This window comes from Mirounga angustirostris, unplaced genomic scaffold (assembly GCF_029215605.1).
Source record: "Mirounga angustirostris isolate CCGP_5_RB_7025 unplaced genomic scaffold, mMirAng1.0.hap1 SCAF_13, whole genome shotgun sequence".
Lineage (NCBI taxonomy): Eukaryota > Metazoa > Chordata > Mammalia > Carnivora > Phocidae > Mirounga > Mirounga angustirostris.
Genome location: NW_026991721.1, coordinates 95525041 through 95548665, shown reverse-complemented (window position 1 = coordinate 95548665; position 23625 = coordinate 95525041). Strand labels below are relative to the sequence as shown.

Genomic DNA, 23625 nt, shown 5'->3' with positions numbered 1-23625 from the left:
ATTTGTATATAAGCGAATTATATAATTGATAATTCTTTATTACTAAAGGTTATTTACAGATGTGTTTAAGGCACAATAAAAAATAAATTACAATACAAAAGTTATCTTTAGGAAGAAGACAGTGAACAACAGGGTCATATTAACCCCTGAATATTTAGCCAAGACACAAGCTACAAGTTTTAATGGAAAAGACTTTCCAGGAGTTTTTAACCACTTGTTCATTACACTTATGGAACATCATCCAGGCCATCCGTTTGGAAAAATATTATGTTATTTTCAAAGGCTGAATTATGGAGAAAAATAGAAAATGTGAGTTAAAGGTAATATAGACCCTAAATCTAACTTTTAGTTTCAAAACTAAGTATTAAGACTACTTTTTTAGTGTAAAAGACAAAATGAGACAGGTATGGAATGAATCAGAATCAAGGTTCATATGTAAATTGTACCAACTATTTTTAAATACCCGAAAAAAATATCAAAGTTCAGCATCTTTAACTACAGGTAACTATTTGAAAATTCCAGTTTGTTAAAAGGAAGAACATCTTTGGCCCAGTCAGTAAAAACTGAAAATATTAGACTATAAAGATGGGGGAGAGGGAGCAACTAAACTTTCAGATGTTTTGTACATTTTGAACAAATGCTGCTATAGCTTAAGTGTGGAAAGACAATGGGAGATTAAACACTTTAAAAAGCACTCTTCTTTCCATAGCCCACTTATAAAGTTTGCTTTCTCTCCTAGTATAAGGGAAAAAACGAATAAAGCTGGTTTCATATTATTAGTTTTGGTATTTCTTTGCCCCATACCAAATCCTCCCTCCCACAAAGTAAGCAAGTAAATTAAAGCAAAAACAAGATAAAGAAAAGGAAAAAAAATAAATATCATCATCCAGTTCTCAGAGCTTTATATAACACTGTACAAAATTATCATCATATAGGGTTGATTTTTTTCACCAGCCCTAAATTTTTACAGTTGTAATGTACTATTTCAGAATCCTTCCATGTAACTGCTTAATGATTCCAGTCTGCAAGTGAACTTAGATTTTGTTCTGTTGTTATAGATAACTGAATAGTAAGCTAAACAGTATTCACCGCTCATGAAAAACCTGCACTTTTGGTTGTTTTTCACAACATAGAAAAAAAAGGGTGACAAGTGATTCATCCTGGGGTGGCATTTGTCAATCTATAAGCATTTATAAACTTTTCTAGCTACTCTGTGATTTAGATTTGTGCTATTATAAAACTTGGATCAACAAAACAAAAAACATTATTTAGGATGCTGAAAAAAATTCAATAAAACAAGATGTGTCCCATACTTAAGGACAGTCAGGAAAAAATCAAACTGTTCTTTTAACAGTTTAAACTTAAGATTTACTGTTAATCAATCAAAAACAGCTGGGAGAATTAGCTCACTTTTAATTAAGAGTGAGAAGGAAAGAGTAAACACATTAACTTAAGTAGCAAAAGTGCTACTCTAAAGAAACTAGTATGTTAAAGGAAACGTCATGACAGACAAATTGGCTCTCATCTCATTTGATACCAATGTATGTGTGTACAATTAAGAATCCACAAGGAGTGTTTAAGGGCAAAAATGTAGCTTCTTAGCATAAAAGGCTAATAATGGGCATTTGAAAAATATTTGCACTTTGAAATTAAATAAAACCTTAGTAATAGACTGTGGGTGAGTTTGTTGGTATCTGCTCAAGAGGGCCTTTGCCAGCTCCAGAGAGATGTTGCTCATCTAGATGGTTATGTACTGCAGAGCTGCTTGGAAGACAGGTCACAACTGGAAAAGCCAAAGAAAAGCTTCCATCAACTTCAGCTTATCCTAAATTTCTTGTTCTTGGGAATCTTCAGCTTTCTGAAATACAAAAGTTTAAATGGATAATGCATTTGGGAAGAGTGCATAGAGATACCTGGAATTATGCATTACACATATATTATTAGATATGTTCGCCACTGTGAAGGAAAATATTCTTAATGTACTTGTTCTCCTAATTCAACTTTTAAAAGATATTTCCTGATCCTTGTTACATAGTTCTCAGTGTCAATTTCCTTAATTCGTAGCCTCTGCCTTGCATGGACACTTGGATGATCCATAGCTCACTCACACACATGCATGCCTTCTCTCTCTCTCTCTTTCTCTCTCTCTCTCTCCCCTTTTATTATAAACAAATCAAGCACACAGAAAAGTAGAAAAGACAGTGTATAGAATTCACCCATTACCTAATTTTAAAGCATTTTTTGTATTATTTGCCATATATTTATTTGGTTTTTAATTTGTTATATATAAATACATATATAAATTTATATGTAATAAATGTATATTATATATAAATGTATATTTAAGATAGGGACATTCTCTTCTATAACCACAAAATCTTTATTATACCTGATAAAAATTAACAGTAATTCCCTAACATTATCCATTTTCCAAAATTTTCATATTCAAGCCTCCCAACTGCCCTCCCCACCAAAATCTTCTTACAACTAGTTTGTTAAAACTAGTATCCATCCAGAACTGGAGGGTATTATGTTGAGTGAAATAAGTCAAAAAGAGAAAGACATGTATCATATGATCTCACTGATATGAGGAATTCTTAATCTCAGGAAACAAACTGAGGGTTGCTGGAGTGGGGGGTGGGGTGGGAGGGATGGGGGGACTGGGTGATAGACACTGGGGAGGGTATGTGCTCTGGTAAGCGCTGTGAATTGTGCAAGACTGTTGAATCTCAGATCTGTACCTCTGAAACAAATAATGCAATATATGTTAAGAAAAAAAAAAAGAAGAAGAAGAAGGTAGCGGGAGGGGAAGAATGAAGCGGGGGAAATCGGAGGGGTAGACGAACCATGAGAGACGATGGACTCTGAAAAACAAACAGGGTTCTAGAGGGGAGGGGGGTGGGAGGATGGGTTAGCCTGGTGGTGGGTATTGAGGAGGGCACATTCTGCATGGAGCACTGGGTGTTGTGCACAAACAATGAATCATGGAACACTTCATCTGAAACTAATGTTGTAATGTATGGGGATTAACATAAGAATAAAAAAAAAAAAAAAACTAGTATCCATCCAGTGAGGACATCCAGTCACATTGCACTCGATTGTGTTAGTTCTTTACATTTCTTTTCATTTCCATCTTTATTTTCCATGACCCTGACTTGTTAGAGAATCTGCTTGGCTTTAAAAAGACAATAGCCCTTGGTAAAATCTCTCTCTGATACTAGATTCTTCTGGGTTTACAATAGAATCATTTCTCTCCGTATTCTATTTTATAAATCCTTGAGGGCTTTCCCTGAAGCTTTAGTTTACAAAAATGTGACTCTTTTTGCAAATAATAATAGTGGACCTGCTTCGGAGAATAGGAAAAATTCTGATCATATGAAAAATAAATCATCTTACCCTTTAAGCATAATAAACCTGAAAACTAGAAAAATAAAACTACACACTACTAAAATTAGATTCATAGTCCCAATAACTAGATGAAAGGAGTTGAAATCCATTCCAAGTAGTATAAAATTTCCGCCAAAATGTCAGACATACCCGTTGAGTTATTCTCTTGACGCCACAATTGGTTTACAATAAAATAAAACAAGCAGATATTGCTTCTTTCATTTAAAAAAATAAAGATTTGGGCGCCTGGGTGGCTCAGATGGTTAAGCGTCTGCCTTCGGCTCAGGTCATGATCCTGGAGTCCCGGGATCGAGTCCCGCATGGGGCCCCCTGCTCCTTGGGAGCCTGCTTCTCCCTCTGCCTCTCTCTCTCTCTGTCTCTCATGAATAAATAAATAAAATCTTTAAAAAAATAAATAAATAAAAAATAAAATAAAATAAAAAAATAAAGATTTATTTACATGTTGAAAGTGAATTTATTATTCTTGGTCAGGGTAAACATAACCACCAAGCCTCAAATAATCTTAGAATTCTCCCATCTTCCATGGCAGTAGGGTCTCACTGCCTCATCCTTTGCACAAAACACACTCAAAGAGGAAGCTGTACATGACACTAATAGAAGACTTTTATCTCCCCGACCCAGCTCCTCTAATTTCACGTAGAAAACACCTAACATCTAATTTCATGTAGAAGTCCTAAAATCTGGGAGATCCACATTAGAGATGGGCCAGACAAGAAAGCTAAGGAAAGAAATCAACTCATTTATGAGCCTCACCATCTAAGAACGTTAGTCTGTGTCTTCTAAATAAATGGAGACCTTTTTTTCTTGGTTGAGCCTTTCCTCTTCTTTTCTGTAACAAAGAAGTAGAAACCAATGTCAGGTGAAAATGACAAGAAGCAAGGGAGGTAAATCTTAGAAAGAAAGCTTTGGGCGATGTATTTTCTCCCATATTTTGGGAAGCATTAAATGCATCTGGGAATAGATCCAAGCTTACAGAGAGCTAAACCACCGGTGCCATCTATCTAATAATACACATGCCTCCACATGACCCTGGGTCTCTGAACTTCTACATGCTTCAGAATACTTTTAGATGGGGATACAATTTGGGAACCTGAAGGAGTTAAAGCAGACACCTTAGTTTATCATTAGTTCCAGCCTCTAATCCTCTAATCCTTATTCGGAAAAGAAAAAAGAAAAAAATCTGTGTTGACCTAGAAGCCATCTTTATTGCTTTGTAGTCAAACCCTAACATCAGAGTTGGGTTCATTGGGCTTCTTAAAATCAATTCTATTTACTTCAGTAAATATTTCTTTTTTTTTTTTTAAGATTTATTTATTTATTTATTCATGAGAGACAGAGAGAGAGAGAGGCAGAGGGAGAAGCAGGCTCCCAAGGAGCAGGGAACCCGATGTGGGACTCGATCCCAGGACCCTGGGATCATGACCTGAGCCGGAGGCAGACGCTTAACCATCTGAGCCACCCAGGCACCCCTTCAGTAAATATTTCTTGAGGAAAGGAAACAAATGGTGCTGGGACAACTGAAAAACTGCAATTGCAAAAGAATGAATTTGGACTCCTACTTCACTCCATATACAAAAATTAACTCAAAATCAATCAAAGACCTACTGGAAGCGTTAAAACTGTAAATCAGAAGAAAACAAGCATAAATCTTCACGACCTTGAGTTAGGCAGTGGTTTCTTAGATATGACACCAATAGCAGAAGCAACAAAAGAAAAAATCGATGAATTGGACTTCATCAAAATTATTATTATTTTTTTTAAAGATTTTATTTATTTGAGAGAGAGAGAATGAGAGAGAGCGAGCACATGAGGGGGGGAGGGTCAGAGGGAGAAGCAGACTCCCTGCCGAGCAAGGAGCCCGATGCGGGACTCGATCCCGGGACTCCAGGATCATGACCTGAGCCGAAGGCAGTTGCTTAACCAACTGAGCCACCCAGGCGCCCCTGGACTTCATCAAAATTAAAAAGTTCTGTGCTTCAAAGGACATGAAGAAGAAAGTGAAAAGGCAACCCACAAAAGACAACCCAACTTGAAAATGGGCAAAATATTTGAATAGATAGGTCTCCAAATAAGATATGCAAATGGCCGGGACACCTGGGTGGCTCAGTCAGTTAAGCGTCTGCCTTCAGCTCGGGTCACGATCCCAGGATCCTGGGATCGAGTCCCTCATCGGGCTCCCTGCTCAGCAGGAAGCCTGCTTCTCCCTCTCCCACTCCCCCTGCTTGTGCTCTCTCTCTCTCTGACAAATAAATAAAAATATTAAAAAAAAAAAAAGATATGCAAATGGCCAATAAACACATGGAAGGATGCTCAACATCATTAGTCATTAGGAAAAGGCAAATCAAAACCTCAGTGAGATGCCACTCCACGCCCACTAGGTGGCTATAATCAAAAGGTCAGACAACAAGTGTTGTCAAGGATATGGACAAATTAGGGCGCCTGGGTGGCTCAGCTGGTTAAGTGACTGCCTTCGGCTCAGGTCGTGATCCTGGAGTCCCGGGATCGAGTCCCACATCGGGCTCCCTGCTCAGCGGGGGGTCTGCTTCTCCCTCTGACCCTCTTCCCTCTCGTGCTCTCTGTCTCTCATTATCTCTCTCTCAAATAAATAAATAAAATAAAATAAGAATATCTTGAAGGATATGGACAAATTAGAAGTTCATATGTTGCTGGTGGGAGTATACAATGGTGTAGCTATTTTGGAAAACAGTCTGGCAATTCCTCAAAAAGGTAAACATAGAGTAACCATATGTTCCAATAATTCCACTCCTAGGTATATACCCAGGAGAGTTGAAAACATATGCCTACACAAAAATTTATAAATAAACGTTCATAGCAGCATTAGTCATATTGGCCAAAAAGTAGAGAAAATCTAAACGTCCATCAATTGAATGGATAAACAAAATGTGGTATGTACATGCAATGGAATATTATACAGCCATAAAAAGGAATGAAGTACTACTACTATACGCTCTACACGGATGAACTTCGAAAATACTATACTAAGTCAAAGAAGCAGACATAGAAGGCCACACTGTATGATTATCCATTTATATGAAATGTCCAGAATAGGTGTAGAAATGCTGGCCATACTGACTCCATCTTTGACCCACCATCTTATTGTAGTCTGCTTGATGACCTCTTCAGGGCTACATGTTCTAGAGTATTGTATAAGATGTAATGTAAAAGATAAATGTTCATATATACATGTATATATAATATTTATACATACATCAATTATGATTCTAATTAGAATTTTAACACTTCAAAATAATACAAAATGTTCTTAAAGCTTATTTGGAAAAAAACTAAAAGCCCAAAATAAAATGTATTAAAAAAAAAAAAAAAAAAAAAAAAAAAAAAAGATAAATGTTCAAACTCCACACTCACATTCCAAAACCAGAATGTCCAGGGAGCCTATTCTGGATTTCAATGGGCCCATCAAGATACTGGTGCAGATAACATAGTTTCTGCAGAGTCACACGTGGTGCCACAAGGTCTGTTAAACGTTAGCGATCAATCACATGTATGCGAACACGCCCCCACACATCCTGCTCCTTTAAAACCAGCAAACTAGGGGCACCTGGGTGGCTCAGTTGGTTAAGTGTCTGCCTTGGGCTCGGGTCATGATCCCAGGGTCCTGCTTCTCCCTCTCCCTCTGCCTACTGCTCTGCCTATTTGTGCTCTCTCTGTCAAATAAATAAATAAATAAAACCATCAAACTAAAACATGGGACTTCGGAGGTGACTAGCTGTGCTGCTAGTCCTCTTGGACAAGAGGATGGCAGTCCTCTTGATCCTCCCTGTCAGTAAGTCACTCAGCATAAAACTCTGTGTATTCTACATGGAGTTGCCTACTTCCTTTTCGTGTCAAAGTGCCTTCTCAGTTTGGGGGCACTTTACGTTCTCCTCACCTTTGAACAATAGGCAAATCCATAGAGACAAAGATTAGTAGTTGTCAGGGGCAGGTGGAAGGGGACAATGGTGATGGCTAAAGGGCATGGAGTTTCTTTTGGAGGTGATGAAAATTCTGGAATCAGTGGTGATAGTCACACAACTCTGCGCACATTAAAAAGGTGAATGTTTATGGTAGGTATATTTCATCTCAAAAAATATACATATTTATTGAGCACCTTCTATCAGCATGGCTGACTTTCCTAGGCACTGATTGGTGGCGCCCCTGCTGACTGCCCAGTGGTCCTTACAAACATACACTTTAAATTAAAAGTAAAGGCATGTCCGGGGCGCCTGGGTGGCTTAGTTGGTTGAGCGACTGCCTTCAGCTCAGGTCATGATCCTGGAGTCCTGGGATCGAGTCCCACATCGGGCTCCCTGCTTGGCGGGGAGTCTGCTTCTCCCTCTGACCATCCCCCCTCTCATGCTCTCTCTCTCTCTAATAAGTAAATAAAATTTTAAAAAAATCAAAAAAATAAATAAAAGTAAAGGAATGTCCTAGAAAAGTTTTATATAAGCAGATTCTGATAATATCAAATCCTCCATAATAAAGCCTATAATGAAACCTTCTGTGAAATTAATTAAGAAAGCTTTTCTAAAGTTACTAAATCACACCCTAATTTATCCATCCTGTGAATTCGAATTCTTTCACAAGACTTACTCAGAGTGAAGAACATCTGTTCAACAATCATTTAGCCCAAGTGTAAAATACCAAGAATCATGATAAAAGAGTGTTAGAAGAAGACTTCCCAGAACTGCCCAGCCTTACGGTTTTATCTCCACCACTTTATGAGCTCTCTCAGCCCAGCGCTTCTTCCGGAAATGCTGGACAAGGACCACCACAATTACTGTGATGACCATCAGGGCACAAGCAGAGCCAATGGCCAGGGCCAGGAAGTAGATCTCAGAGAAGCGGACTGTAAGGAAAAAAAGTGGATCTCATGTTTCTAAAAAGAGAAGGGACGTGATGAAATCTAACGCGAGAAGGAGGATGTATTTTCATCATTAAATGCAAGCTTCCTTTCTCCTACCGTATTACCTTGTGAACTCTAGGAGCAATAAGAAAGCTACAAGACTACTTCAGTGGTTCTCAAACTACGGTCCCAGGAGCAGCAGCAACTCTTAAGAACTGAAATGCAAATTATCAGGCACCTCCACAATGGCAGGGGCCAGGCCATCTGTTTTAACCTGTCCTCCAGGTGATTCTGATGCAGGCTGAAACTTGGAGAATTACTGAGCCAGTTGAACCACCTCGTGGGGTAAGGTTATGGCTGACCTCATCAAACCCAGCGCCCAAACGGTTTCTCCTCAATTCCCTCTCACCTCTGGCATTCAGTCAGTCATTTATTCCAATTTATTAAGGGCCTACTATGTTCAGACATTGCAGTGGAAATACAAAGCCAAAAAAGATATTACCTTCAAGGAACTCATGCCCACCGGGAAGACAGGCAAGTAAATCAGTAACTATAGTCTAGTAGATAAAATGAAACAAGAGGGAACCTAGAGGGAAAGGTCCCTAAACCAGGCAGAATCTGTGAAGCCTGGGTCCCGTGTCTTTTAGTCAGATTTCTGATTTAAACTTAAGTAAACCCAGGGCTCCTGAGTGGTTCTGTCGGTTAAGCATTTGCCTTCGGCTCAGGTCACGATCTCAGGGGTCCTGGGATCGAGCCCCGAGTCCCTGCTCAGCGGAGAGTCTGCTTCTCCCTCTCCCTCTGTGCTCTCTCTCAAATAAATAAATAAAATCATTTTTTTAAAAAATTAAATAAAGGGACGCCTGGGTGGCTCAGTCGGTTAAGCATCTGCCTTCGGCTCAGGTCATAATCCCAGGGTCCTGGGATCGAGTCCTGCATTGGGCTCCTTGCTTGGTGGAGAGCCTGCTTCTCCCTCTCCCTCTGCCTGCTGCTCCCCCTGCTTGTGCTCTCTCTGACAAAAAAATAAATAAAATCTTTAAAAAAAGAAAAATTAAATAAACTTCAGTAAACCCTCAGAGCCAGAAAAGACATTAGAGAAATGTCTAGCCCAGGAGTTCCCAGCCTGGAGTCTGTGAAGGAGGACAGGGATAGAGGGGAGCCATAAGCCCACAAACTCCATGTCATTTTGTGTGTATGTGTACATTTTTCTGGGAAGCAGAGACATGGCTTTCACTAGATTCTCAGGGTAGTGATCGCAGTATGTGTAAGAACCATGTGTTCTTGTCTAACCTGTTCATGCAGGTTAGCTGCAGATGAATTCAGAAACTGAGGTCCCAGGACATTCCAATACGTCTTTCGGTACTCAAATGACTTCTCCAAGGTCACACAGCCCTATTGATGGGGCCCCCGAAGGATGATACTAGGAATGAAAGGAGGAAATCCTACCACTTTACAGGCTTATACATTTTGGGTAGTAATATTATGTGTTGGTTAAGAGCACGCACCAGAGAGAGTTAGATCAAAATATTAGCTCCACCATTTACTAGCTGTGTGATTTGGGGTAACTAATTTATTTGAGCCTCAGATTCTTCAGGGTATTAAATAGGGGTAACAATATCCATTTCTTGAGTTCTTATTTAAAAAATTCTATTCCTGGGGGCACCTGGCTGGCTCAGTCAGAAGAGTACACAACTTTTGATCTCAGGGTTGTGAGTTCGAGCCCCACACTGGGCGTAGAGATCACTAAAAATAATAAAGTAAAAAAAAAAAATTTGTGTAAATTTTCCATGCTGTGCCAGCACATAATAAACACTCAATATGTGGTAGCTATTATAATTTTCAATGCAAACAAATATTTCTTTCAGTGCAAGTCAAGAGTTTGGGGAATTTTTACATCTATTATCTCATTTTATCTTCACCATAATCCTTGCTATATTATTCTCACTGTAAGGAGAGAAAAAAAGATTTATTGACAGTTGGTAAATGATAACAGTGGCTCAAACCCAGATTTACAACTCAGAAGTTTTATGGTCTTTGCTTTTCGTTATCTGGCAGTTTCCAGGTTTGCCTTTACAGGATTGCAAGCAATACAGTACATTCGTTTAGAGTACAGCTTTGGAGTCAAAGATGCTTGGGTTTGAGTTCTAAATGATTCCATGTATCAGCTCCATGAATTTGGACAAGTGACTTAATCTCTGTGAGCCTCAGTTTCCTCATTAGTAAAATGTGGAGCACTAAGAGCACAAGAAGCTGATGTGATATATAAAGATTAATGTATGCAAAGCCCCTGGCATGTGGGAGTACTTAATAAAGGAGAGCTGTTGTTATTGGTATCTGCCGCCTAGGGTAGTTGTGTGAGTTGAATGAGCTAGTATGGGTCAAGTGCGGGACACTGCCTGACACAGAGTAGGTACTCAATAAGTACCTGGTGAATAAATGAGTGAATGAATGGATCTATTGTTAGTCTTTTATCAGAGAATTGCTTCCTCTCTCTTTTCCAATCTCAATGCCATTTCTGTAACAGATTCCCTGGTCCGTTTGCTTAACTTTGTGTTTCTTTCCACAGCCAAACAAAGCCTTTCTCTTTTTACCCCGCCACTCTTCAGTCTCCCTCTGTGGATTGCGGATCTGAAGGGCTAGCCCTGCTCTCTACCCTTTCAGCCATCACAAAAGATTACCCCTCTCTTTTCTACAAGCTCTTACGCTTCCCCAAACCGTTTTCCCCTGCCCGACCTACCAGTGTGCACGACGCTGAGCCGAATCTCCCCTATCAGCCCATCAACGTCAGGTGGGTTCTTCACCTGGCAGGTGTATGTCCCATTGTCACTAAACTGCAGCTTCCACAGGATGATGGAGACATCGTACCGCTCAGGGTTCCCGTCCCAGACCACCCGATCCTTGAAACGCCCACTCATGGGTTTGAAGGGATCCACATGGTAGTAGAATACCTAGAAGGGAGAAGTGGCCAAAGGTCTTCTTCAGTACGTGGGCAAGGAGGCTGAGATGGAGGGAGCCAGCCTCACTGCCCCATCTGCAGCTCTCCCCCAAGAACCTCGTGCTCTCCTGTTGATGGACCTCTCAGTTCTATCTCTCTGTCCCAAGAATTGTTTCTCAGCTTTGCCCTGCATTTGTTGCTAAGAAAAGCACAGGAAGGGCAAAGAGAAACAGACTGGCTTATTTTCCCAGCCAAGGGTCTCCCAGCCAATGACAACAATCTACTTACAAACTGCTCAGGCCCCCCATCTCGAGGCCGGAAGTTCCAGGTCACTGTCAGAGCATCACCCACAGGGGCAAAGCTGGAGAAAGTGCATTTTAGCCGAACATCTGTCCCATTGACAGCCTCTAGCACTTGGGAGGTGTAAATTTCCACTGCAGCTATCGGCTCAAGGGCTGCCGCAAAGAAAAGGAAAAGGGAAAATGTGGATTAAGACAATTTCTGCGGACACTGCCAAAATAAATGTCTGAGTGCGGCACGAAACCGAATTGAGATGCCCCAGCTCTCAGACTTACTTCATCTTGAGTCTGCATACTCCCACCTCCATGCACCTGTGGCCTTCCCATGCCACAGAACTAAAAATACCACCCAGCGAGACTTCTTAGTGCTCACTTTCGCCACGGTACCATACCCCAGCCTCACGGTACCCACTGCAAACTGTTCTAGCAAACTATAGACGTCGGCAAATAAAATTGAAAGCAGAAACAAACAAATCAAAACTAATCATAACATGAATTAGACATGTATTCAGATTAAGCGTTACGTATTGTGTGTATCGTGGTCCCCTCTAAGTTGTCCAGAAAGGGTCCTTGTTAGGTCATGATTTCATACTGTTCCTAGTCTTTTTTTTTTTTTTTAAGATTTTATTTATTTATTTGAGAGAGAGAGAATGAGAGACAGAGAGCATGAGAGGGAGGAGGGTCAGAGGGAGAAGCAGACTCCCTGCCGAGCAGGGAGCCCGATGCGGGACTCGATCCCGGGACTCCAGGATCATGACCTGAGCCGAAGGCAGTCGCTTAACCAACGGAGCCACCCAGGCGCCCCATACTGTTCCTAGTCTTCTGCAGAAATTGAATTCGTCAACCCAGGCCAGCTTCTGCTTGCACGCCTGGAACCTCTATACCACGTGGCATTTTTTTTACCGTGATATTTACACTGAGAACCTGCACGTTGGGCCAGTTTCAAAGTTATGGAGGGGGGGGTGCTCTCTCCTGAAATTCTCAGCTTTTCCAGGGCTACCGCAAGTCCCAGACAAGACCCACACACAGAAATCCCAGTGCCAAGTCCTGCCTGCAGTGGGAGGTTGAGAGTAGCCACACGGAAAAAGAAACAAACAAAAAAGGGTTTGTAACCTGAGATTAGAAAGCCCTCTCTGTGCCGGAATCACTAGCAGCTGAAACACATCTAAACCCGTTTGTCCGAAATCAGTTCTCCAAAAACAACCCACCAACTTCAGTTTCAAAGTGAAGTCAAAACCAGAAGGGACTGTCACTGTGGCTCAGGCTCCCCAACAGAACGCTGGCGACTTGGGAGACACTTAGCTAACTCTGGGGGGGTAGGCAGGGAAGGAGCGAATGCCGAGAGAAGCCCGCCAGCCCTTACCTGTGAGCTGTATGCCAAGGAGAAGCAGCCCAGCACACGAAGGGCTCTTGCCATACATGAGGGAACCCAGCCCTGGCCCCGGAGACCAGACCGGGCAGACCGAGGGCTCCAGCTCCCAGCCAAGGCCACGCCGGTAAGGACGAGCGCCGCGGTTTCCCCGAGAGAAGAGCCGGTCCCTCACCTATTGGGAAGCTGAGCGCCAGTGCCTGTGACTCATCCCGGCTCTGCTGGTGCACTTCGCTGGAATGAAAGGTGGGGCCAGCTGCCTGCTGCCCTCCTCCCTTTCCTCCCTTTCCTCCCTCCCGCCCTCTATGCTACAAGCAGTTTGCATTTAGTTCCAAGCCCTGCGGTCTGCTCTCTAGGTCCCAGTCCGTCTGATGGGGCTCTGGCCTCTGGATGGCCTCAGAGACAGCCAGAGGAGCCGGTACCAGCCTGGAACGGCCCAGCAGCTTTGGGTTTGGCCCCCCGCACACACTGTTGTTTTCTAAGCAGGCTTCTCGCTGGCCTGGGAAGTGAATGTTGAAATCTCCTCGCAGTGACTCTGCTTCCCAAAGCACCTCCCTGGGGCCACAGGAGCCTAGACCGGATTCACACGACTCCAAAACAATCCGAATGTCTCAAGACCCGCTCCGGACAAAAAGTCCTACAGCTTATACCCTCAGTTTTTAGTTAAATGTTACCCACATGCATCTCTGCGCCTTTCCTAGCTTGTGGCTTTCTCCTGACACACCCCTGAAATAAACGGACCCAAACAAATCTTGATGTTTAATGACCCCTTCACTTTGAAGAACTTTAAGAAGCAGGACATCGTCCCTGCTCATTTAGCCTACTATCTCAATCCAGTTCACCTCCCCAATATTCCCATGAAGCGTTCCCATTTTTCCAGAGAGGATACTAAGAGCCCAGAGAAAGTAAGTGATTTGCCCAAGGTTGCACAGCCAACAGGTCGTAAAACTGGAACTTTCCTGACTCTTAAGTCTAATGCTCGTGCCGCAAAATTACACCCAAAGTGAACCATGGACCCAGAGGACTCTCAAGGAAAAGGTTTTCATAATAACTTTGCTGTGCCTCAGATTTCATCTGCCATTTTTAGGGCGGCCATCTGTCCGGAAAAATCTGAAGAGCTGAGGAATTTAAATGAGAAAAGGTGCCTCCTTGTCTGGAAAGAGGGTGGCTAATTGTGCGAGATTAACAAAGCAGCATTGAGAAGCAGTAGAAGACAAAGGAAGATTACACCTGAAGTAAAGAAGTAGGCTTGAGCAGGAGTCTAACCCTCAACAGAAACGAATTGCCCTAATCCCCAGATTAGCAACCTAGAAACTCTGGTGATTCCTGACATCTCATTAAACCCTGGAATGGAGAAGTGGCCAGAAAAGGGAGGAAGGGTCAGGCTGACTGGAAAAGGTAAAACCTCATAAAGACGGAAGAAAATTCCACCAAGGGAGAGGCAGATTACAGAAGTGGAAAAGAAAAGCCAAAAAGAAAAGAAAAGCAGCAGGAGAAAGATGTCATGATCATGTGGGGAAAAGAAAAGAGAGGAGGGAGGGAGAAAGAAAGACAGAAAGACAGAAAGACAGAAAGACAGAAAGACAGAAAGACAGAAAGAAAGAAAGAAAGAAAGAAAGAAAGAAAGAAAGAAAGAAAGAAAGAAAGAAAAGAGGAAAGAAAAGAAAAAGGGAGGAGGGAGGGAGAAAGAAAAAGAAAAGGAAGGAAGGAAAGAAAGAAAGAGAAAGAAAAAGAAAAGGAAGGAAGAGGAAAGAAAAGAAAAAGGGAGGAGGAGGGAGGGAGAGAGAAAGAAGGAAAGAAAGAAAGAAAGAAAGAAAGAAAGAAAGAAAGAAAGAAAGAAAGAAAGAGAAAAAGAAAAACGGTAAACAACAAAAAAACAGTTGTTAGAACAGAGAAACCCAGGTGCCACCCCAAATGAAGACCAGCAGTGTCCCAGCAAGAATGTTTTCTTAAGGTGAGTGTTCCTGAAAACAGAGTGGCTCCTTTGTCAGTGTCTAGGTCAGAGATCCACCTAAACTTCAGCAGGCTGGAGGAAATCTTCAAAATGGTGACGGGATAAAATAGAGGCTCTCTGGTATGTAGGTCTGCATCGTGCAGCTGCAGGAGCCTGAAAGAAAAGGAGTGAAGGAAACTTGATCCTCTTTGCTGGCTTCCAACTTGCAGAGAAATGCAGCTCTAAAGGAAAGGGAGGAGCCTGAGGTTTTGAAGTCTAGAGCAAACTGCAGAATTTGGTGAGAGGTAGAGTTACCAAAGAGGTCAAGGACACAGAGAAAAGCAGCAGGAGAGGAATCAGGGCAGGCAGCCTGAACAAACTGCCTGTTGTCAGGAGAAGAATCTTACCCCCACCCCCCACCCCACCCCCCAGGTAGCCAGATGCCCTGCGAGCTGGCCTCCAGCCCTGCTCTGAGGGTCAGCAGCCGCCCAGATCCCATTCTTCAGCAGAGTTCAAGTTCCTGGCTTGGTGCCCAGCAATGCCCAATTCCTTCCTTCCAGTTAACAGGAGTGGCTCCAGAGTCACCCAGTTCCCCTCCCAGCGAGGGGAGGGAGGAGACCAATGGCCAGACTCCTTAAGTTGAGAAAACACTGAGTAAAAAGGATATGTGCCCCTGAGTCCCCAGGGAGCCAGTCAGCAGGACTGTGATCAAAACTGGAGGCTTCTAGGTAAGGTCTAAAGTGCACTTAGTGCCTAGGCAAATGGGAGAAAAAGAAGGAGAGTGAAGTTCTCAGAAACATCACTTTTTTTCCTAAACTTTTCCAGAGAAAAATCCTGATTATCGTTAAAATGGATGGCGTACCAATAGTTTTGAAGGCACCTCATCTGTCCCAACCGCCTACACGTTTCCCAAAAATATTTCTAATGGGGTACCAAGAAACTCACTGGCGAGGAGGAAACTCACCAAGAGCTCAAAAGACATAAAGGATAACTAGTCTGTATCAGTATTTGTAAAAATTGTCATGTTAACATCTAAGGCAAAAGTGTGTGGGGTTTTTTTTCACAAGATGAAATCAGCATTACAAAGCAAGAGAAACAAATGATTTAGCTCTTGGGGTGGTTCAAATAAAGTGTTTGTTTACTCAAAACTTTTCTGTCCATATGTTTTCTTATTAGGAAAGATTATATTTAATTTTTATTCTATGCCAGGCAAGACATAAAAAGTAGAATAAGAGGGGCTCCTGGGTGGCTCAGTCGTTAGGCGTCTGCCTTTGGCTCGGGTCATGGTCCCAGGGTCCTGGGATCGAGCCCCGCATCGGGCTCCCTGCTCGGCAGGAAGCCTGCTTCTCCCTCTCCCACTCCCCCTGCTTGTGTTCCTTCTCTCGCTGTGTCTCTCTCTGTCAAATAAATAAATAAAATTTTTAAGAAAAATAAAAAGTAGAATAAGAGATTTCTGCCTGGGGAGAAAAACCGGAGTTCCAAAGAAGATTGGGAGGTGCAGTGTGTATGTTAATAAATAATTACCATATTTGTGACTTGAGAGAGAGAGAGTCAGGAGGGAGGGGCAGAGAGAATCCCAAGCAGGCTCCACACCCAGCATGGAGCCCAATGTGGGGCTCAATCTCATGACCCTGAGATCATGACCTGAGCCGAAATCAAGAGTCAGACCTTAACTGACTGAGCCACCCAGGCCCCCTGAAATGGGTCCTTAAAGGATAAATGGGAATTCTGGAGAGAGAGGAGAAACAGAGGCACTCCTGCTGGAACAAACGGGAGGGGGTGGGCAGGAAATGTGGTCTCCATGGGACCCACAAATAATTTCTCAACCCAGTGCTCAGAGAAGAGTGGCAGGCCAGGAGGCTGGAGAGACTGGGCCCAGATGTCCAGGGTCCTCATTCTCCATCCTAAGGAGTATGAATTTGATCCTGACAACTACACCATTTGGAAGTAGCTAAGACACGACCTGAAAAGAGTGGAATTACTCTGGTATTTACCAGACCATTAAAAATAATGAGGAAAAGCCTTGGGACCTCACCACCACATAATCTACCGACTTTCTCATATGCCCCCTGGCCTAGGAGCCAGATTGAAAAGTCCAAACTTAATACCCATTTTCAGAAGACTCAGAGACTCCCAGCCACCCCTACCAACAGCAGTGCCAATCGATAGCTCCTTTCTTTCCTTCCTTTTTTTTTTTTTTTAACTTCTGGTGAGCTTCTCAAAGATGAGAGAGGGAGGCTAGGATGTCAGAGTCCTAGATGAGAGGTGGGCTCTCAGCCCAAAAGAAGTGGTGTGTTCCCCTTGGTCCTCCTCTTTGCCTTGCATTCCCTAGAGATATTCCAAAGCCAAGTCTGGATCTGAGACTGAGCTCTAATAGCTTAGAAAAACCATGTGAGGGAACACCTTCCTATCTCCCCACCTGACTGCAGCTTGGATGCCTCCCCAGTAAAGCCCTGGGCTCCTTTCTTAATTACAGAGGAGGGGCATCATGCTCTTATTAACAGGCCCACAGAAGTGACTCTGAGGTTTAACCCTTCCCTTACTCTAAAGAGCAGCTAGATGGATTTGCACAGGGCTGGAGAGATGGGTATCTTTGAAGATAACCGAAGGATCTCCCTGTCCACCATAGGTTCCACATCGAAATAATGGGTGAGAATTTATATTTATATCATGTTTATTGATGAACATAGCATCTTTTGGTTACCATGACCAATATTCATTCTTAGGAAATTAATTCATTTCCCAAGAAAAGACCCAGCCACTTCTTTTTTGACTACTACATATTGGGAGGCAGGAGGCAGAAACTGGAATCCCACCTGCTTGGATCCAAATGCACACTTGGCCACTGACTAGCTGTGAGGACTTGGGCAGAGATTTCATTCTCTGTGCCTCGATTATGGCATATGTAAAATGAGAATAGTAATATCTGCCCCGTAGGCTGGGTGTAAGAATCTGATGAAATACTGTATTTAAATACAGCTCTATGCTTGGTGCCCATCGAAAACACTCAGTAAATTTGGTTGTTTGTGATTATATTTAATTAAGATATTGAAAACTGATCCTGTGACCACTTTGGGAGGAGATCTGAGAGTTTCTTATCAGGCCAAGTTTCGTATAAAGCTAACCACCTTAGCAATTCCACTCCCAGGTATTTATCCAAGAGAAATGAAGTTGTATGTCCACAAAAAGACTTGTATGAGAATATCCATAGGCGTTTTATTCATAATAGTCCTGAACTGAAAACAGCCCAGGGGTCCATCAACAGAAAAACAGGTACTTCTGTAGAATACTCATACAATGGGATACTACTCAGGGGAAAACAGGAACAAGCTTCTGATACATTCAACCACATGGATGCATCTCAAAAATACAATGTTGAACAAAATTAGTCAGATATAAAGTAGCACATACTCTTTGGTTCCATTGATATGAAGTTCTAGAACAGGCAAAACTAATCTTTGGTGGAAAATCCTAACAGTGTTTACCCTTGGGAAAGTGGGGACGGGCTAACAGGAGGGGCACAAGGGAAATTTCTAGAGTGATATTAATGTTCTGCATTTTGATAGGGACTTGGGTTACACAGGCTTGTGCATTTGAAAAAACTCTTCGAATGGTATACATTTAACATTTTGTGTGTTTCATTGTATGAAAATTTTATTTCAATATTTTTTAAAAAGAATTATAAATAAATATTGGACTCGTTAATGTTGAAGTGTGTAGCAGAATGTGTCCTGATGCCTGCAATTTAATTTTTTTTAAGATTTTATTTATTTATTTATTTAGAGAGAGAGAGAGAGCACAAGCATGGGGAGGGGCAGAGGGAGAGGGACAAGCAGACTCCCACTGAGCAGGGAGCCCAAAGCGGGGTTTGATCCCAGGACCCCGAGATCATGACCTGAGCTGAAGTCAGACACCCCACTGACTGAACCACCCAGGCGCCCCTGCAATTTAATTTTAAAATGCATGAGAAAAGTAAGATGCATTGATGGATAAGTAGATAAAGGGATGGATAAGGAATGAGCAGATGCGTGACAAAACATGTATAATAAAATGTTACTTGAAGAACCTAGGTGGGGTATACAGGTGTTCAGTGTAAAATTCTTCCCACTTCTCTGCATGTTTGAAAATGTTCGTAATAAGGCGTTGGCAAAATCTATTCCCTCTTTCACCAACTTTCCTTAGCATTAAGTAAATGTTTATAAAGTGTTTGAGATTCATTATTTTACATTATGCTAGTTTAGACATCATTCCTTAGAATACTGGTAGTTTTTAACAAAGAAAAATTACCACTAATGGGGCGCCTGGGTGGCTCTGTCAGTTAAGCGTCTGCCTTCAGGTCCTGATCCCAGAGTCCTGGGACTGAGCCTCGGCAGGGAGCCTGCTTCTCCGTCTGCCTGCCGGTCCCCCTGCTTGTGCTCTCTCCCTTTCTCTCTCTCTGACAAATAAATAAATGAAATCTTTAAAAAAAAAAAAAATTAAGGCTAGGTTGTAACAGTATATATCTGGTGTGACCATGATTCTCTTTACTTTTATATTATACACATACACATAATATATCTAAATATATGGAATGGTTGCCTCAGAGGAGTGAGACCTGGGGAATTAGAATGGACAACTTTTACTTTCTGTACTATTTCACTTTATTTCCATAAGTTGATACTATTATAAATTTTTTAAAGAGTTAATTCAGGGATGCCTGGGTGGCTCAGTTGGTTAAGCATCTGCCTTTGGCTCAGGTCATGATCCCAGGGTCCTGGGATGGAGCCCCACATCAGGCTCCCTGTTCAGTGGAGAGCCTGCTTCTCCCTCTCCCTCTGCCTCTCCTCCCACCCTCCCACCCCCGCTCGTGTTCTCTGACTCTCTCTCTCTCTCAAATAAACAAATAAAATATTTAAAAAGAGGGGCGCCTGGGTGGCTCAGTCGTTGAGCGTCTGCCTTCGGCTTGGGTCATGGCCTTGGGTTCCTGGGATCGAGCCCCGCATCAGGCTCCCTGCTCGGTGGGAAGCCTGCTTCTCCCTCTCCCACTCCCCCTGCTTGTGTTCCCTCTCTCGCTGTGTCTCTCTGTCAAATAAATAAAATAAAATCTTAAAAAAAAAAAATTTAAAAAGAATATTTCCATTTATCAAGTGCCTACCTGGAGTGTCTGGCTGGCTCAGTCGGTGGAGTGTGCATCTCTTGATCTCGGGGTTGCAAGTTCAAGCCCCACTTTGGGTGTAGAGATTATTTAAAAATAAAAACTTAAGGGGTGCCTGGGTGGCTCAGTCGTTAAGCGTCTGCCTTCGGCTCAGGTCATGATCCCAGGGTCCTGGGATCGAGCCCCGCATCGGGCTCCCTGCTCCACGGGAAGCCTGCTTCTCCCTCTCCCACTCCCCCTGCTTGTGTTCCTGCTCTCGCTACGTCTCTCTCTGTCAAATAAATAAATAAAATCTTTAAAAAAAACTTAAAAAAAAAAAAAGGTGCCTACTATGTAACCAGCACTGTGGTAGGCATGTTACATATATTATTTCTGATTTCCATAACTGCAAGATAAGCAGATGTCTCCATTTTATAGATGAGGAAATTGAGGCTCAGAGAGATTTGTTCATTCTTGTATCTACTGAGCCCTATTGTAGGTACAGAGAAAAGGGTAAAAAGAATGATTAACCAGAGGTGAGGCTGAAAATCTAATCAGAGGCCAGACCCTAACAGTTCTTGATAAGGGTTAAGGTGGTTTGGACTTTATCTTGAAGACAGTAGAAAGACTGAAAACTTTTTGGTTAAGCGACTGCCTTCGGCTCAGGTCATGATCCCAAGGTCCTGGGATCGAGTCCCGCATCGGGCTCCCTGCTCAGCGGGGAGTCTGTTTCTCCCTCTGACCCTCCCCCCTCTCGTGCTCTCTCTTTCTCATTCTCTCTCTCAAATAAATAAATAAAATCTTAAAAAAAAAAAAAAGACTGAAAACTTTTAAGCAAAAAGTGACCTGATCCGATTTGTGTATTAAAAAGAATCACTGGGGCGGCTGGGTGGCTCAGTCATTAAGTGTCTGCCTTCGGCGCAGGTCATGATCCCAGGGTCCTGGGATCGGGTCCCACATCGGGCTCCCTGCTCCTAAGGAAGCCTCCCTCTCCCCCTCCCACTCTCCCTGCTTGTGTTTCCTCTCACTGTGTCTCTCTCTGTCAAATAAATAAAATCTTTAAAAAAAAAAAATCACTCAGTGGGCGCCTGGGTGGCTCTGTCCATTACGCATCCGACTCTATTTTGGCTCAAGTCATGGTCTCAGGGTCGTGAGACTGAGCCCTGCACCGGGCTCCACAATGAGTGGGAAGTCTGCCTGAGATTATCTCCCTCTCCCTCTGCCCCTCTCGCCCCACTCCTGCTCTCTCTCTCTCTCTCTTTCTCAGATAAATAAATAAAATCTTTCTAAAAATTTAAAAAATGTTTAAAAAGAATGTTCTGGTTGTTCAGGAGTGTCCTGGTTTATACCTGCTATCCTGTAATGATTAATAGCACCCCTTTTATATTCTGGTGTTATGGTTTGGAAGATAATTTCTACGGTCAGCCTAGATAAGAGGAACCCCAGAATGAGCCCAGATAAGGCTAACTTTGAAGGTAAAAGGGTCGGTAACAAAAACTGAAGTAGTTTTCCTCTGTGTGTGTGTGTGTGTGTGTGTGTGTAAAGTTCTCTCTCCTCCTGAGGAAGTTCTCCCCTAATGGCTTCTCCTTTATGTGTTTCCTAGGAAAGACAGGTCACTCCCCCAGAGTGAGACAGGAGATAGCGGAGCAGACGTCTGAAAGAGAAAGGAAGAGGTCTGCCATAGTTGGTGACAGGAATGAGAGAGGAAATTTGCCCAAGTCTGAGACTTAGAGGTCAGGCACACACCCAAGGTTTCCCACCTAGTGACATGACCAGAATCCAGAACCAGGTCTGGCCAACTTCCAGGCCATCGCCAGAGCCAAACTACTAAGAGTCAGGTGCTGTTCTTAGGAATTCAAAGGTTAAAGAAAAGATACGATCTTAGCCCTCAAGGAGTGATCAGGCTTTTAACAAGTAGTCACAATATGGAGTGCATCGCAGTGATGAAGGACACGCCAGGTGCAAGTGATAGCACAAGAATTAGGAGGACTCTGCCTGGGAGCACTAGGGAAGCTGCTCGAGAAGGTTAAACAATACCTGGCATCCACTTGACAAAAAGGCAGGGCTGGGCCAAAGTCTTGGCGTTAGGACTGAAACAGCATGGAACTCTACATCGGAAACTAATGATGTACTATAAGTTGCCTAATTTAATTTAAATTAAAAAAGGGGGAACACCTGGGTGGCTCAGGCATTAAGCATCTGCCTTTGGCTCAGGTCATGATCCCACGGTCCTAGGATCGAGCCCCGCATCGGGCTCCCTGCTCCACGGGAAGCCTGCTTCTCCCTCTCCCTCCCCCTGCTTGTGTTCCCTCTCTCATGTTCTCTCTCTGTCAAATAAATAAAATATTTTTTAAAAATTATTATTTTTTTTTTTTTAGATTTTTATTTATTTATTTGCAAGAGAGAGAATGAGAGAGAGCATGAGAGGCAGGAGGGTCAGAGGGAGAAGCAGACTCCCTGCCGAGCAGGGAGCCTGATGCGGGACTCGATCCCGGGACTCCAGGATCATGACCTGAGCCGAAGGCAGTCGCTTAACCAACTGAGCCACCCAGGCACCCCTAAAAATTTTTTAAAAAGGATTGAAACAGGATGGCCTATGTAGGAACTTCAAGTAGGAGCTGGAGCATGGTAATAGTAAGAACCATCACTTGTCACATAGCTTACTTTTCATATCTTTACATCTCACACTTAGAAAGTACTTGATTAATATTTCTATTCTCTCTTTTTTTTTAAGATTTTATTTATTTACTTGAGAGAGAGAAACAGCATGAGAGGGGATAGGGTCAGAGGGAGAAGCAGGCTCTCTGCCGAGCCGGGAGCCCGATGTGGGACTCGATCCCAGGACTCTGGGATCATGACCTGAGCCGAAGGCAGTCGCTTAACCAACTGAGCCACCCAGGTGCCCTCTATTTCTTTTTTCTTTTTTTTAACTAGGATCCATGTCCAACATGGAGCCCAATGCAGAGCTTGAACTCACAACCCTGAGATGAAGACCTGAGCTGAGATCAAGAGTCAGACGCTTGATCGACTGAGCCACCCAGGTCCCCTTAATATCCCCATTTCACAGCTGAGGAAATGAGCCTGGAAGATTTAGTAACTTGCCCAAGACCACGTAGCTGGGAGACAGTGTAGCTGGGTTTTTTTTTTTCCTTTTAAGATTTACTCATTTATTTGAGAGAGAGAGAGAGCGTGCAAGCTCACACATCCAAGTGGGCGGAGGGGCAGAGGGAGAGAGAGAGAATCCTGAGCAGACTCCCCGCTGAGCTCAGAGCCTTGAGAGCATGACCGGAGCGGAAACCAGGAGTCAAATGCTTGACCAATTTAAACCACTCAGGCGCCCCAGGTGCAACTGGGTTTTAATTCCAAACCCTCTGGTCCTTCTACAAAGCAAGCTTAGGACAAGAGCAGAACAGCAGGAAAGGAGCTATGGAAGATGAAATTCTTTTCTCTCCATTGTGTTACAAGGGTTCTCAGTTAAATTCTGAAAATGTAGGGGGAATTCTAAGAAGTCATGGAAATTTGATTTGATTTTTTTTAAGATTTTCTTTTTAAGCAATCCCTACACCCAACGTGGGGCTCGAACTCACATCCCTGAGATCAAGAGTCACACGCTCCACCGACTGAGCCAGCCAGGTGCCCCAGTAATGGAAATTTTAAATACGAGTACAAGAGAAGGCAATAAATACTCCTCAATAACACTAAGGAGG

The 23625-nt window shown here is 42.9% G+C and overlaps 1 protein-coding gene across 1 annotated transcript; it reads right to left on the bottom strand.

The window, feature by feature from the left end:
* Positions 1-21: 21 nt before the first annotated feature.
* On the bottom strand, positions 22-13090 carry MPZL2 (myelin protein zero like 2). Its single transcript, XM_045894927.3, has 6 exons — positions 12867-13090; positions 11493-11659; positions 11007-11217; positions 8128-8275; positions 4162-4237; positions 22-1858 (listed from the first exon to the last, which is right to left on the bottom strand). Exons 1-5 carry the CDS (start codon positions 12922-12924, stop codon positions 4174-4176), a joined length of 648 nt encoding a protein of 215 aa, XP_045750883.1. The 5' UTR covers positions 12925-13090; the 3' UTR covers positions 22-1858; positions 4162-4173.
* Between the last annotated feature and the right edge of the window lie 10535 nt (positions 13091-23625).

What these genes read in the sequence shown, in the direction of transcription:
- MPZL2 (XM_045894927.3), bottom strand. Translation starts at nt 12,924, where the DNA reads ATGTATGGCAAGAGCCCTTCGTGTGCTGGGCTGCTTCTCCTTGGCATA. An exon ending in ATGGGGGGCCTGAGCAGTTT is followed by an intron (nt 11,218 to 11,492) that starts GTAAGTAGATTG and finishes TCTCCCTTCTAG; the next exon opens with GTATTCTACTACCATGTGGA. An exon ending in AAAGTGGTGGAGATAAAACC is followed by an intron (nt 4,238 to 8,127) that starts GTAAGGCTGGGC and finishes TCTTTGTTACAG; the next exon opens with AAAAGAAGAGGAAAGGCTCA.